Source organism: Larimichthys crocea, chromosome VI, assembly GCF_000972845.2.
Source record: "Larimichthys crocea isolate SSNF chromosome VI, L_crocea_2.0, whole genome shotgun sequence".
NCBI classification, from domain to species: Eukaryota; Metazoa; Chordata; class Actinopteri; family Sciaenidae; genus Larimichthys; species Larimichthys crocea.
The window spans coordinates 7,853,122-7,869,447 of record NC_040016.1 but is presented as its reverse complement, the minus strand read 5'-3'; the positions used below and the strand labels follow the sequence as shown (position 1 = coordinate 7,869,447).

The window sequence follows — 16,326 nt, the reverse complement described above, 5'->3', positions numbered from 1 at the left end:
CATACCACTACTCCATCAAACTCCTTTGTATACTTGTACCTCAAATATTGATTTCCCACAATGAGAAAATAACCTCTGGAGTATCAGTGCCAAAAAAAAAGATGATGAATCAAGCTTGTGCAGCACATTTAGAGGGTGAAGACGCTAGAGCAAAATAACTGCAGTAAGAGCAGGAGATAAAGTGAGTTTGGGAGTTTCAGGAACAGACAAGCCCATTACTCAACAAGCATCTTGTCTTGTGTTTGCATGACACTGTGGTCCACTGTGGTTAACATCAATTTTGTTGTCTGTATAAGTAAGTATAATATATAATGGACCTTTAAATGCATGTAGATATTACAGTTTATATACAGTTACAACATAAAACTGTGCTTGTTGTAAATATACTAAATAGTTTGGAGAAAATACTGCATGCTTATGTAATTATTGTTCAGGTTCAGTCAATGGTAGACAACTGCTCTCAATCATGTGAGGTCTATATATAGACCTTCTCAATGCATGTGATAATGAGATATGAATACATTACAACGTAGCTCAGGTTTTTCATTTAAACATTTAAACCTTTCAAACATAAGAACTGCAGATTTCTGTGATTATTGCATCTGTTCTGTTTGCTACTTGTTACAGCATTCAGTCCAATTAATTAAAAAATGCTTTTGCTTGTCTAAGTGAAATCGAAATGAACTCAGATATGAGGTAAGCTGCGAACAGAAAGGAAAGCCAGAAAATCCGAGTAAACCAAGTTAAAAAAAAAAAAAAAGGCAAGCAAGGGTACAAGGGTAAATGAGAAAGAGAAAGTGAAATAGAGAGGGTAAAGTATAGGAGACTGAAAGCAAGTGAGTGAATGATGGAGGTGCTGTCACTGTGCAAGTCCTGGTCTCTTGCTCATTAAGACAGTAATTCAAACCAGGGATTAGAGTCAGACTCATGCAGCGAGCACACTGGCTGCTGATGATGAATAGTGGTTAGTGGCTGTAAAACCTCAACGGCCGCCACTATTGTACATGAAAAAAATAGAGAACCATGTTCTCAGTGGTAGTTAAGATTGGGGTGTGAGCACAGGTAAATGTGGTGACCGACAGCAGTGAATGTGTGTGGTGGAAAGAATGACAGGTTGCAGTGTCTTTGGAGGAGAAATCACTGATGGCATGGGTTTTATAAAACTCTATAATCGTAAGGAGTGAGTGAATAAAGTGATGATAGACGGTGACAATGAAACAAACAGACAACAAAGGAGAAAAAAAGAAGAAAAGAAAACTCAAAAACTACCAAACAAATTAAATATACATGAAAGGTAAGCAGTTTACTTCCTGGAAAATGTCACACTTGTGCATGCAAGTCCCCTCTGAACAAGCACCTTCCAGCCCCTCGGGGTAGAGAGGAGAGATGCTGCTTGTTTGTGACAGTGCTGTGCCTAAGAGTCTGTCATCGCCTCAGGAGCAGTCGCTCTGCATGTGACCAAAACCTTGACTACACTCAATTATGGCACACCTCCATGCAGAGTCACTCTTCAACAGGACATCGTCAATATTTCGGCCTGAATATTTGCGTGAACATCATCACAGTTTCAGAATTACACATACTGCACCATGTTCATCTCCTGTTTATGCAGTTTCACTTCCACACATCACCTTTCAGAAAGGAGACGACTTACATTCAGTTCTTAGTTCTTTAGTTTATAATAAATGAAGTAGGACTGACCTAGCCTTAGTTCATTCATAATTGTGTAAACATGTACGGTTAGATTGTAAATTACAGTAGTAGCTGTTTACTTAAAAGACAAATCTGTTTTTCTAAATTTGGAGGCATTTGCACCATTGTGGCATATAAACTACATTTCTGCCAACCCACGCAAACATTAATCAGGACATTTATGTGTGCCTTCATTGTAAAATGTTGGTAATGTTTGTCATTTTCATGCTTTTACTTAGAAGATCACAATATTCAAGCAGAAAAAAACCCTTGAATAATCCAAAAAGAAAAAAAAAAGAAAAAAGAGAGAAAGGAAATACAGAGGCGTCAGGCTAAAAATGTGCTCGGATTCAAGGTTTATGTCTGCATGGCAAGAGCAAACTGTATACCACTTATCCACTTCAAATAATGGCGACATCATGAAACATTTCCACTCTTTGCAGTGATGGAAGGTACTATTTTATACAGCAATTCAACAGATTTTAGATCAAAAGCTGTTTTGCAATCATAATATTTGATTGAAAAATGCTGCAATTTATTAATTAACTAGCATTAGAAAATGCATATAGTGGCTATTGTTTGCAGTGGTTCTTGGCAGTCCACAGTACCAATCTTTTTGTTTACTACTCAGCAAAGAATAATAGTTGGTGACGTCCTTGCTAAGCAGCAAGGGAAAGCAGAGCAACAGACGGAAAACACAAGGTTATTTATGGAAGAATATGACTTTGATCACTGTGATGATACGTACAGAAGTAAATAAGTTACATGGGGGTTAGAGAGATGTCCTTGGTGGGGTTGCCATGGTGACAGTGAATTGTGTGTGTTTTGTAAAATGTGTCACAGAGAGCTGTGAGAGGATGACAATGTGTGAGCTCAATGTGTGTGTGAGCGTGGTGTGTGGCGATGTGTAGCTCAATAGAAAGAAAAACGCATTAACACCGCTTGTGGTGGATTGGACTTCCAGCTGTGTGACGCATAAAGAACATCCACATTGTTCTCATAAGGTGCTTCAGATAAAAGCATATATGCACCTAAAAGTAGGTCATACTGTACATCCCTGGTTTGCTTTGTGCTTGTAGGTGCTTTCTAAATGTAGTGAATGAGAGTTACATATGCAGTTCTGTACAGTGTACTCACAGGGAATAGTGCGTAGGTAGAGGTTGTCCCGTATGATCTGTTGGAGCTTGTGGTCCAGTGAGCCCTTCTGAAACTGCAGACTGAGGTAGTGGCGCAGGTCCGTGTTCAATACTTTGCCTGCAACAACAGAGGCAGAGCCATGGAGGGTCAATAAAAGCATAGTGGTGTTGTCTCTGAAGGGTTTATGTCTAAAAGGAAATCCATCCAAGTGACATGTACCATCACAAAGTGATCAATACCACAGACTACTGTAGATAAAAGTTTTTATACTTGAAAAATGGTGACCCTTTAATTTCCTACATTGAGTTCTTAATATCATAATATAGATTGATCTATAAGGGATTTCCAAAATAAATGTTTAATCAGTTTAATTCAGTTTAATACTCCATGGGCATATTTAAATCAGCATATGAAAACACAGAGGATAAGCCATTGAGTACAAACTTAACTGTAACTAAAGTTACTGTGCTACATAAATTGGATGAGATCAAAAGAATTAAATCCGTCAAGGCCCCTTGGATGAACCGAAACTCAGAAGATATTTTTGGTACAGTATATAAGGTTTACACTCACAGTTGCCATATTATTCACAGCATTATACAAACAATACAGTATACGCCTGTATGTAGCATGTGCGACCACCTGTTTTTTCTAGCTGAGAGTTTAAATCCTCGTTGATTCACCCTTTAATCCCAATTTGATCACTGAGGTCAGGGTCAGGATTGTAGCTGAGGGTGGAGGACGAACGTTAAACAGATTTTTAAACTCTGATCTCTTCTGTTAAATCCACTTCAATCATTAAAAGGTAAATGGAGATTTAGGGTATGAGAGAGGTCACAGAGGGATATCTGGCCCAGAAACACTTAAAAATGTAGTGTGGAAAAGGAAGCATAATGATATACTAGATTGCTTTTCTGATTGTTTTGCATTCTGAGTGAAAGCAGCAGCTTGTTAGAAAATACCAAGAACAAACTCGTCTGAGATGAATTCATTGTCATCACTGCCTTCATTCATCTGGAGCAACAAATGTGAAATCCAAACTGCTAAGATGACAGATGATAGATGTCATTTTTATGCTCGACTGTCTTTACAGTTTTTCAACAAGCCTAAAAAAAAAAAAAAACCTTTTCAGCAAAGATGCGCAATGCCACAACCTTAAAAGTGAGGCGCCAGAGATTTTCATGAGAAATTCTGAAAAGATTTCGCCTTTGCTCTCAACTCCCAGAAGCCTTTGTAAAAACAAAGGAAGTTCATGCAAAGTTTGAGGCAGGGGAAGACTTCAGAGATCGTCATACACAAGCAGGGGAAAAAAAAAAGTTTTTTCTCTGAAAGAACATGATGAGGAGTTTGGAAAACAGGAAGAGATCTTCTGTGTCTGCCTGCCCTCAGCTTCAGTGTGAGCCACATCTTTTGACAGAAAGGGGAGAGGATGCTTTGAAACAGTTTGACTACAGAGAAGTGATCACTTTCTTCCCCTGTTTCTTTCCTCTATTCTCTCTCCATCTCGGTTTCCCTTGTTGCACCGCTTGCGTACACAGACCAAACTCTGCTCAGCATGACTTTTCTGTGCATTGCTCTGAATACCAATCAGCAAAACTAAAGATGAGATCTCACTACTGTATGTGTTAATAAAGAGGGGAGATGTACTTGACTTTACTTGAATAATGATGAGCTGTGGGAATATTTCAGCAACACTCAAATCCTCTTTTCCTGCTCGACTCGCAAGAGAAACCAACACGGTGACAGCAATCCTATTATTCTGTGTTCTAAACTCAAGTTTTGGAGGCTTTCTATTGACTCAAAATTCCCCTCATGTCCACAGTCCTTCACTGCCATCTGACATCATTTTAGGAGCAGTCATCCCAGTGGACCTGGCTTTTCAGAATAAAGGTTACACGTTCTCCGTCTGCCCCTCTGAAGAGGACGGCATCACAGCTGGTCTAGCAAACAAACAGTCTCAGGTTTGGGGAACTAAGGCCCAAAGTCTGCCAACTTCACCTCAAAACTGCCCCAGCATATCCTTTTTGTTCAAATTCAGCTTGCACACTGGGGAATTAATGGGGAAACAAGGCTGTTTCAAAAAAACTACATGCGCTCCATATGCTTTCTAAGCTAATGACGTAGAATCCAAAAGAGGATTCAACAAAATTTGTTATTCTGGGCTTACTTAAAGCTAACCAACTGTCTTTTCAGTGATGTTCAGATTGTATTAAGTCGTTATATTTTCTGTCAATGTGGCAACAATAATGTCAACAATAGTAACAACAAGAAGGCCAAAGATGAGCGTACGATCAATAAGACCTTTTAGAATCCATGAGCCATGACAACAACACGATGGGAGAAAGCAACTAAAGTCCGAACTATCAGTCCGAAATACACACCGGACATTTTTGCTTCATTTTTAAAACTATATCCTTTGACCTTGATGAGGTAACTCTTTGTAAATGTCTTTTTCCTGCCCATATCTCGGATCTTATGCTTTGCATTTCCTTCCTGATGTGTTTTTATTATTTTTGCTTTTCTTCCTGAAGTTCTAGGGTTTTCTTTTTTAGCTGTTTTCCTTGTTTTCTTTGAAAAGGTCGGACTGGGTCAGAAATCATTGATGTTGAGAGCCCTTAAACCCCACTGAGACTTTGCATGTGAGGGCTTTTGAGCTTTAAAATAAACTTGACAACTTTTTGATCTTTTCCTGTTGCTCAAAATCTCGCTGAGCGCAAACCATTCTCATCAAATATTACTCTATATATTGAACTCTTAATTATAGGCTAAAGACTTTGTGGTTGTACAGAGCTACTAGGTGTAAACTGTGTGTCTGGCTGTAAGACATTACAGCAAGCAAGGTCAGTCACACTTCACTGGACAAATAAAAAGAAAAGAAAAAATGGATGCACATACACAGAGAAACGCACACATGCTCTGATCTGTTCATTGTGGTGCATGTACAGTGCTACAGTGTGGTCTTTGTGGATTCCTGGGTCCTGTCAGACATTGTTAGTGAGGATGTCACATCAGAGTTTCTCATTCATGTTCCCCCACCACCACCACAGATAACACTGCTATTGTAGCAGTACTCGTTTTTCTGTGACGAGTCAATGGGCCCTAGTGTGCCCAATCAGCCAGAGAGAACATACTGTAACATTTCTTTCCTTTAAAGGTTTTCTCTTTTTTTCCCCAACTTGAACAATTTCTGTCATTTCATTCCACTATTCTGCAGTCAATGTGATGGCAGAAAATTGTCCGTAATTTATTTTCTGTCAGTTATATCATTCCTAAAAATTGGATGAGGTCAGACTAATCAAATCCTTTAATATTATGCTGTTGCTTCACGCCCAGTTTCTTAGAAGATCCTCCGCTCCTTTTGCTACCTTGTCATTTTTGCATGAAGTAATGGCAGTGAAGAGCAAGGTCACCCACAGGAATTCTTCAGCACCATGTTGCCATTTCACCTGGCATCAGCAGTGCCTCTCAAAAACTGGAGGATCAAAAAAAAAAAAAAAAAAAAAAAGACCCGCTGCGCCTGGCAAAACGCTGTGCCTGGCACCTCGAGTGAAGCGACAGACTGTTAACATCCTCGCTTAGACCAACACCATACTCAGAAACCACAGAATTAGATTAACACTCCGAGCATATGACATAACTCTCACACACAAGCACATGTCACGCATCTGAGATTTGTTCAGTTGTTTGTACGTGACTGAAAACACATTCATCGATTATGTAAGATCATGAGAATGAAAACACATCACTCACGCAACAAATACTGAGATCCCAGTAAGCAATCAAGAAAAGGACAATCTTTTCTATTAGCAATATTCATTTAGGTTCACTTGTGATGAAGTGTTGTAATTAGATTTTTTGGGTTGTGCTTTCCCTCAATGTGCCTCATCTACTTCCAAATCAGTCATTTTCTAAAATTGCCTAGAACTACCTAGAAATATTTTGAATTTGTAATATTATTTTATTTTTTATCTTAAGTGAATCAATAAAAATTCTATTTATCCAAGCTACACATTTTAACATTTTAACCAGTTATGAAATTCTGATGCAAGTTAGAGGATTTCTGATACTGTGAGCCACTAAAAAAAACAAAAAAACATTAACATTTGGGGAAACACTTATTTGCTTTCAATCAGGTATATTGTGAAATACAGAGATATTTACCTGGAGGTAAGCATTGCCTGAACTCGTTTGACAAGGGTGTGAATGCAATAGACATTCATCTATATGTAAAGGTTCCATCAGTTATCTTATATCAGCTCAGCAAACGACTGACAGAGGGTTACAGTAAATAGCCATCCTGGGTTTGTCTAAATATACCAAAATCAATCCAGCAGCACCTCCGGTGATGATTTTTTTGGCCTTGAGCGGTGACATTCCCCATGTGTCCAGTCTTACTAAGCAAAGCTAACCATGTGCTGGCTGTAGTTTCAAATTTACAATACCAACATTAGAGTGGCACCCATCTGACTCAAATCTCTCATCTAGCTCTCGGCAAGAATGCAAACAAACATATTTCCCCAAATTCCAAACTATTCTAAGTATCATGGCTGTGTATGGAACATTTTTGTTTCCTTTTTTTCTAAAACACTGAAATGTGAGCAAACAAACGCCTGGTGACTATCGTGACATTTCTCTCGGAGGTATTCTCCCAGAGGCATATGGGACGTCCACAGGGAGGTCATTATCTCTGTTGTCTGACTGCCACTTAATTAACAGTCCTATGAACAGGAAGCCTACACCTTTCTCAGTGCACTGGGTCATTTCATAGAGACACCGAAGGCAAGAATTCTACGTATGTTGCACAAAGACATTTAGAAAGTCATGTACGAATAGAACCTGTGTGCACAAGACTGCAGTCTTTCTCACATCTCACTGATTTTGTTTTTCTCTTTCATAGATACACATGGGGTTCGGAACACTTGCTGTAATGCAACATGCAGTAATCCAAAGAGTGTGTAATGATTGGATTATTTTTTAGTGTAGGTAGAGGAATAAAGGACGAACCGATCGCTTAGATTTCACTTCATAATGTGGAAGAGTTGCTCTGTTATTTACCATTAAAAGTAGTTGGTTGGTTGTTTTGCTTTAACTACTTTTGAACCTGTAGGCTGAATATCATTAAGTCCTCCAAATTAAAAGACAAAATGTGTCCTCTTTTTAGCCCCTCAGAATGACACATGCATGTATTTATTAAGACACTGCCATAGTTTGGTTTGGTTCAGTTCAGGCACAAAGACTTGGTCTGGGTTACATAACTAGGATTGTGGTCGCAGTTGAAAGAAACCAATGTTGATTGTGAGTAGGAAACAAGAAGTGGACAGCAGTCTGTGTTTGATGTTTGATATTTTGTTTACCGATCCAACCACCACCACCTCCTTCTTCTGCAGACTTTATGGCTCCATAAAAAACAAAAACAAAAAAAAACCCTCACAATTCTCCCTTTGCTTCATAGAGTCATAATTCCTACGGCCACTAGAGGGCTTTGTCACATAAATGTACATATGTGATGGACTGTTGAACATTGTTCACACACACAAACCTTTAATTTAAATTTAGTAAAGGTCTAAAAGTTTCCAAAGACACCAAATATGTGAGGCTGGATTGTAGGTTAATGTGTATGAAATGATGGAAAGTGGATGAAGTGGAGTGAATATCATGTAGTTTTAATCATGGATGGGCATTATGACTATATAGCTTGAAACTATATAATTTGTCAATTGTAAAAAAAAAATGTTTCTATACTGTTTATACAGTGGCAGACTCTCCTTTAATGTCTTAATGGGCTATATATATATACACTACTCCTTATTTCTCAAGGCTGGACAAAAGAGGCAAGACCATACATGAGTTGTAAAAAAGTTGTTATAAAAATAGGTATATTTTGTAGAACTAGAACTAGAGACAAACTAAGTTTAACCAATTCAAAGAGGGTGGAAAGAAAAAGGCTGAGTCCAAATGTCTGGACATCAGCGCTGAAGGATGTCCAATCATTCAATTCCTCAATTCATCCAGTAACTCAAGCAGACTTCCTGAGAGCACACTTGATGAACAGAAGTCACCAGACTTTACTGATTTAATAACCCATGATTCACTGTTATACAGGCGTCCCATAGTTTTCCCAGTGACTGACTAAAAACACAACAACAAAATTATTTTACTGAAGTACATGAATCACATAGGCCAGAAATGATTCAGCCACATCATGAAACGGGAATATGACTGCACCTTTAATGTTGCTGTCAATCAGCTGCTTATAGCCTTGTCACGTGTCCTCGCAGACTTGACGTGATGACAGTGAACATGTCACACTACATACACCTGAAGTCTGTGAGTGGACATGTAGATTCAGCAGAAAATGGCTGACTGGTCTGTGTGTAGCCAGTCAGTGCAGGTGAGCTGATTATATTAGCAGTAAGTAAGTAAGAGGCATGTCTAGAAGTTTGTCACAATATTGTGACATAGAATTATATCATAGTTCAGTGATGAGGACTAAACCATCTCGCCTACCCCTTTCATGTACAACAAATTGGAAGAAGCTGATATATAATGTGCAATACTGTCAAACAGTGTGGAAAAACTGCCAGCAAAAAACTCACAACTGAGAACCCAAACAACAGGGCAGCTACAGTTTAAGTTCTTTCTGCATTCTCTACATTCTGAGATTTTACCCCGAGGTGTTTTTCACTCTGTGCTTTTGAATTGCTCTCTGTAATGCTCTGCTTCACCCATACTTGCAGGAAGACGGATGGTACCCCCCCCCTGCCAATCTTGTCCTCCCTCATCCTCCATCATGTGGTGTATGACAGGTCACCAACATCCTCTTCATCAGGCTCCTCTTCTTCCCCCGTGGCACTCAGTCAAACGGTGACCAGCTAAGGCACCAACACCTGCAGGACCTCAGCTTTGGCTCCGCTCATCATTCTCCTGGCTTGACAGCAACCAACACCCCACCCCACCCCACCATCTCCTCTCCTCCATCCTGTTCTATCCTTGTCGCATCATGTGGCCATTTTAGGGGGACAATATTGCTTCAGGGCACCTCTGAGCGGCAAGTTTACAGCAGGGCCTTGGCTCAGTTTGTCTGACTGCTGTATGTGAGACGAAGCAATATCGCTGACTCTACTGACAAAAGCTAAGAGTGTGAGTGGTGTGCCATAGGCCTGGCTTATATTCTCACACCTCACGCAGTAAACGTCAGGTGAATTCTCTTCACTTATATAACTGGCATGTGGAGTGCTACTACGGCCAGAGGATTCTGCATTAAATGAGCGGAGCGGCTCGCCTGTGCAGTTTCCAGTCTGTCTGCTTCGTGTGGTTGGCTACGGAGCTATGCAAAGTTATATATGGTCTCACATCCTCAAAACCTCGACACATTTCCACACGCACACTGTCATTTCACCTCATTTCAGCAGTGGGCCAGAGGTCTGGCATAAGCGGCTTACAAGGATGAACTCAAAGGAGGAGAAAACACAAGACAAAATAAAATCCAGCAAGGTGATTAAATTTAAGTTTTAGATGTACTGCAGGCATGACTTCAGCAAATTAAAGTCTTCCAAGGTAATTATTTCAATTGTTCCTAGCTGTGTGTCCTTGTGAGAGTGACACATGCACACATGAAGACAGTGTGTAGACAGAAAGTGTGTGTTACTGTAGCACCTTTAATTACAATATTACTCCTGACAGCACATAACGTCCACAAACATTTTGGAGTGAATAAAATCTGAATTTAACTGCACTGTGTGTAACTAGTCGGAAAAAAATGCAGTGAGTATTTATTCTCTTTTATCAAAAAGTAAATCCCTTTCCAACAACGCGATAAGCCACATATGCATATGTCAGAGCCACAGCCCCCTGACGATAAAGACTACAAATATTCCCTCATATGATCATAGCATGACACATTTTCCACTTTACTGATCTAACAAGTACACAGAGAGACATCTGCCTCCGCATTACAGTTATCTAACCATATGCTCCCTTCTGCCGCCCTCTGCTCTCCACCCCGCTTCGCACTGTCCATCACCACTCAGAAGATGGAGGGATGACCTTCGTCCCGTGAGGTAAAGGCGAGATCGGCCCGACTCAGCAGAACTGCAAGGGTGGGGGGGTGTGCTGAGCTGGGGCTGGGCTGGGTTGTGCGAATTAACAGCAGCATCAACAGCATGAGTGCCAGAACTGCTGTGATAATGTGAGGGGGGGGGGGAGAAGAAGTCTTAGTCCCAGAGAGACAGAGAAAAAGGGAAGGAGGAAGAAAGTGCGAGAAGAGATGGCGAGAGGAAGGGGTGTTGCCCTGCAGGTGCTGACTCATGTCGTTGCTCTATTTCACGCTGTTTTTTTGCATACTCACATTTTTTTTTTTAATGTTTATCAAATTTTCATCCTCTAGCTCTCGTCCTCTCTCTTTTTGCTGTCTCATACTCCTTTACAGTCTGGCTCTTCTTCATTTCACATTTCTTCCTCCAGTCTCTCTTTAATGAGCAGTCTATAGCCCATGCCTCTGTTCTATCATTAATGTGGTCTGTGCAGAATGAGACAGCTTGAGAATGAACTCACAGACACACAAACACACACACACAAAAAAACATCCCATGTGTGTCCACGCTTAGCATCTGGCAGAGACAACATGTCTGCAAAACCTCGTAATAAGACAGCGTTTATCCATCCAACCAAAGTTTGCACCACACTGATAGTAAAACCTCATTTTGCTCTCCCTCATTATGTGTGTCAGTTAGATACTGACCTCTCTGATATCTATCCTCTATTTTTTACGAGCTTGAACTCTCACATTTTTCATCAGCTGGCAATATTGGGAAAAAAAATGTTTTTTTAAAAAAAAGGAGGAGCCAAATCACATTTTGTTTCTCATTACTTTTTCGCAAATTATGCATGATAGTGAGTCCTTGAGGATGATGATTTAGCTCAGATTGTGCTAACATCATCATGCTAACAAAGACAATTGATGATGCAGATTTTCTGATGTTCATAAATATAAATAAATGTATGTCATAAATAAATGTATTGGAAAAAGTAAAACTGGTGGTTCTGGATGAAAAGTCAGAATCTTATACATACATATAGAACATGAGAGGAACATGAGTGTCTGTATCAAAAGATATTTCAAAGGTTACCTGAGGTTGTAGACAAAAACACATTTTTGTTTCCATATTTTGGGTTTTTTCTGTCTTGTACTTTGCATGATGTTTTGGCATCTGAATAATCCTGCAAATCTACTTTGCATGATGTTTTGGCATCTGAATAATCCTGCAAATCTGAATCTTATCAGCTTTGCTGGCATCAGACCACTCTTGTTTGTTTATTGTTCCCAAATGAATAAGATTTATTCAGATTTCATTCCAATCCACATTTTCCCCCTGTAGTTGTGCACATCCTCCTGGCTCTAAGCCCCTTCAGTTTGAAAACCACTGGTGTCACACGCAAAACTACATCTGGCACAAATGCATGCAAACACTGTTTCTGCTAGAAAGAAATGAGTTTTCAAGTTCTATCAATAAAACAAGTGCGACTCAAGTGAGCTGTGTTGTTCTCCACTTGTGGGAGGGTCGGTCTGATCCCAGGTTTGTTGTCAAATCATGTCACCATAAAAGTGAAGTCATGTTTTTTTTTTTTTTGTGATGCAAGAACTTTGCCAGGCGTATTCAATTATTGAGAGCAGGAGAAACAGTAAGAAAGGGAATGTATTAGCCACTGAAATGAGGTGTGAGCCAACCAACATGCTCAGGCAGTCAGGAACACGAGACAAAAGCCTGGTTTCTAATCTCCCACTACCACTTACCTCTGCCTCAGACCTAATGGCACAGCCTGTTTTTCTCTTTAAAATGTCACACCGAGGAACTGTAAACACAAGTATCTCACAAAGTGTGCTGGGAAACACACTTCAAGTAGGAAATGTAGTAGCCAGACCTGAAACAGGCTCTACAAAAGACCACTTTAAATGTGGTTTACTGCCTAACATACTCTGCATTATTTCAACTACCGAGCTCATCAGACAGTCCTTTTGATGTTTAATGAGTCTACAACTGGCAAAAAGGGCTGAGTCATCCTTAACCCTAGATGGCTGACGATGACGTAATCTGCGTCCATCTTTTCTTTTCCATTATTCTGCCAGTAATCAGAAATGATGAGAGAAATATGGAGTATCATAGTCATTATCCTTAATCATGGCAGATAGATGTCAAACTACAATGTGCTTGTTAATGCAGGACACCACAGGGCACAGGACGGGAATCTCAGGCTCAGAGTTTCTCTGCTTCTGTCTCTCTGTGAGGTGTTTAAGTGACTGACAGATTGACAGAGGAGGATCGTATTATTAATTCAGTGCCACGCACATCCAGGCAAAGATAAGCTTGAAATAGAACCGCAATTGTTGCTGTGGTGATGAGATGTGCTAGCCTCGTTGTTTTCAGACAGCAGCCGCCTTACCAGATTTTGCAGAGGAAGAAAGCGAAAGAGAGCTAGACGGTTTGTGCGTGTGCCAGAGCAGAGAGTAAGAATTTGTGTGTCACTAAGCACTCTCTAGTCCTCTATTATGTAGATCTTTACAGTATGCTGTCGTTAAAAGTACCTTTCCAAGGTCTGGACTGAAGGACAAGTCAATCTGGATATGTTTGTCACAAAAGGGGCAGCACGCCGTCTAATGCCCTCCAGGATAAGACTCCACTTTCTCTTTTATCATCACAGCTTCTTCTGGAAGGCAAAGGTTGTCATTTCCATGTCGCCCAAGTCCATCGCTTCCAATGCCATGCATTTTATTGTTGAGTGAGCAAAGAGCATCCTGGGGGTAAGGGGGCATCTTTTGAAAGTGCATTGTGCTAAGAGAGCATGATGCACAGAGCATGATGCACACATACGCTTTACCTCTAACACACTCCCGTCTAACTATAGCATCCAGTTACCGGACAGTCATCAACAGTGTGCAACACATACTCAGGTATGTGTGACATTGCTGTCGAAATATGAGGTAACCTTCTCTTCTCTTTCATCAGTAAGTAAGGAATGTCAACTTGAACAACTTGCACAATTCAAATATACAGTACTAATTTAACAAAATTATTATTTTTCTTGTTTTTAACCTTGTACTAATTTAACAAAATTATTATTTTTCTTGTTTTTAACCTTGGGAAACCTGCAATACCTTAGATATTTGTCACCCAATTATGGCTGAAAATCACAGCTTTAGTGGATAAAACCACCTCTGACACACTGAAAATCACAGCTTTAGTGGATAAAACCACCTCTGACACAGTGCAACACATATTACAGATGCTGCACTATTAATACAGTATCTTTCTATACCAAAATGACTGCTTTATTGAAGAGTGTACTGATCCCACTTCATGCAATTAACAATCATCACCCTGGAAACAATTGCAAGATGAACCCAAACTAAAGTTTTGCTTAAGGGAAAATTGTAGGTAATATTCAGAAGAGGAGGAGTCACACAAAAACAAATGCTGCAATACGTCCATCAAAAACTCAGTTAAAAGCTGAACTTTTTGAACATCTGTATATTTAATGTCCTGCAGATGTGTGCATTCAGCAAGTACAATGTATGGTGCAGCTGAAGGAGCACTGAGGTGAGAAGTTCATGATGAGATATCCAGAGGATAATGATGGCAATTCCAATAACTCGCCTCGCTTGCTGCACACCCACCGGCTCACTGTGCAGAATCTTAATCCTGGGCTCTAATCCTGCTGACTGAGAGGACCCAGAGAGCCATTTATAACAATGCAAGTAATAAAAAGGACAGCACAAAATACATCCCTGCGGTGTTTATGACAGGCTACCCAGATTACATCAGCTTTGACACCGGGAAAATAACTGAAGTGCAACATAGCTGTATGCCAAGCCTTGTTGCTTTACGTTATAAAATGCCATTAAGTCTCTGCATCAATGTCTGCTTAACATATATTTCTGTGCAGAGCACTGAAAGCATTTTAGATTTTGACCTCCTGCATTGTGAATGGATAAACTCATATTACACAGACCACGAAAGAATGATGGAGAAATTTCATGACAGGTGAAAACAGCCGGTGCTGATTAAACTGTAGAGGTGTGTTTTTTGCATCTGCAGTCAAGGATTAACTGCTCACCCCCATCATAAGGCCATATTGGCTATAACTACCATTTACAGCAGGGAAGTCTGCAGGGAAACAGTTGGAAACAATGTGTGGCACTCCTAATTGGCAAAAGGCTGAGGGAGTTTGAGGGATTGCAGGATTTGGGTGCTGAGGGATAGAGGCTCTGTTGGTGGCTCTCTGAAAAATAGTTTCTGTGACATAAAAAGTGGCCTTACAGCTGGAACTGTGCCAGACTACCATGAAGCATATAGACAGAAATGTTGCTTATATATAATGTATGTATTATTATATATATGTATATAGGTAGGGACACAATTTAATTGTATTCCCTAATGACTGTGGTTTGTTGATGTACCAAAAGCGCACACGCTTTCTCACATCTTTAGTCTTCTTTGATCAAAAAGCTTCTGATTCTGAAACGTATCAATTATAAATGAATTTTCTTCATACAGTTCAACAGCTTCTTCATTCAACCTCTGAAAATCAATGTTTTTCACTGGACAGTGTCCTAAAGGAGGGCTGACCCAATAAACAGAAAAAATTATATTTTCTCACTAAGCCATACTGACGTTGAGTATGTCTGTTTGTTTGTGTTTGGCCGGGTTGTAAGGAAGTCTCTCAGGTCTATCCCTACAAATACAAGGGAGGTGAACAGAATTTAGTTTGTGCACTTTGAGGCACTAAAGAAATTACATTTCATACAAACAGTGTTGGTGTGAGGTTTGTGGAAACTTAAATCTCTAAAAATTTACATCAAAACATGAGCTGCAGCTCACAAATATCTTCATCACAGATTCATCTGCCAAATATTTGCTTGATTAATTCTTTTGCCTAATATGAAAAAAAATGAAAACCAGCCAACACAATTCCTCAGAGCTAAAGCTGATGTTTTGCTTATGTAACAATCCAAACAATCCATTCATTTCACCATTATACAAGGCAAAAAGGCTAAAGTTTTTAGTTAGTTTTTAGTTTTTTGCTTTAGAAAATACTCAAACAATGAATCTACTCTATAAAATATATTATATAAAAAAATAAAATAACCAAAATCAATTACTGAATTAACTCACTGGACTTTAATCAAACCTTAGCATGCATACTATAAACAAAGCAAGAGAGGAGGATGAGTAAAGTAAAAAAAAAGAACAAGGAGGGAAGAAGGATGTTCTCAGAAATCCGGTCAACATGCAGTGCACAAACAAGGCTGTTGATGCTTGAACTATAGGTTCTTGGGCAAACTCTCAACTCAAGTGAGAGGGGAGACACTTCATGTTCCTGACGAGGTGCACAGGGAAATCAGTCGTGTGCTCTGAGGGGCGACAAGAGGGGAGAAGGACAGAAGGTGCTTGAGTGGCCAGAGAAGCAGAGAATGTGCAGCAGAGGCTGAGGGATTTCTGC

General features: G+C 39.8%; 1 protein-coding gene across 4 annotated transcripts in view; it reads right to left on the bottom strand.

Moving 5' to 3' along the window:
• The window catches only part of magi3b (membrane associated guanylate kinase, WW and PDZ domain containing 3b), a 118,609-nt gene that overhangs the window by 36,205 nt on the left and 66,078 nt on the right, over window positions 1–16,326 (bottom strand). For all 4 annotated transcript variants that reach the window (XM_027279543.1, XM_027279544.1, XM_027279546.1 and 1 more), the window contains exon 2: window positions 2,830–2,946. In XM_027279543.1, the coding sequence (XP_027135344.1) occupies window positions 2,830–2,946 (117 nt within the window). The remainder of the gene's footprint in view (window positions 1–2,829; window positions 2,947–16,326) is intronic.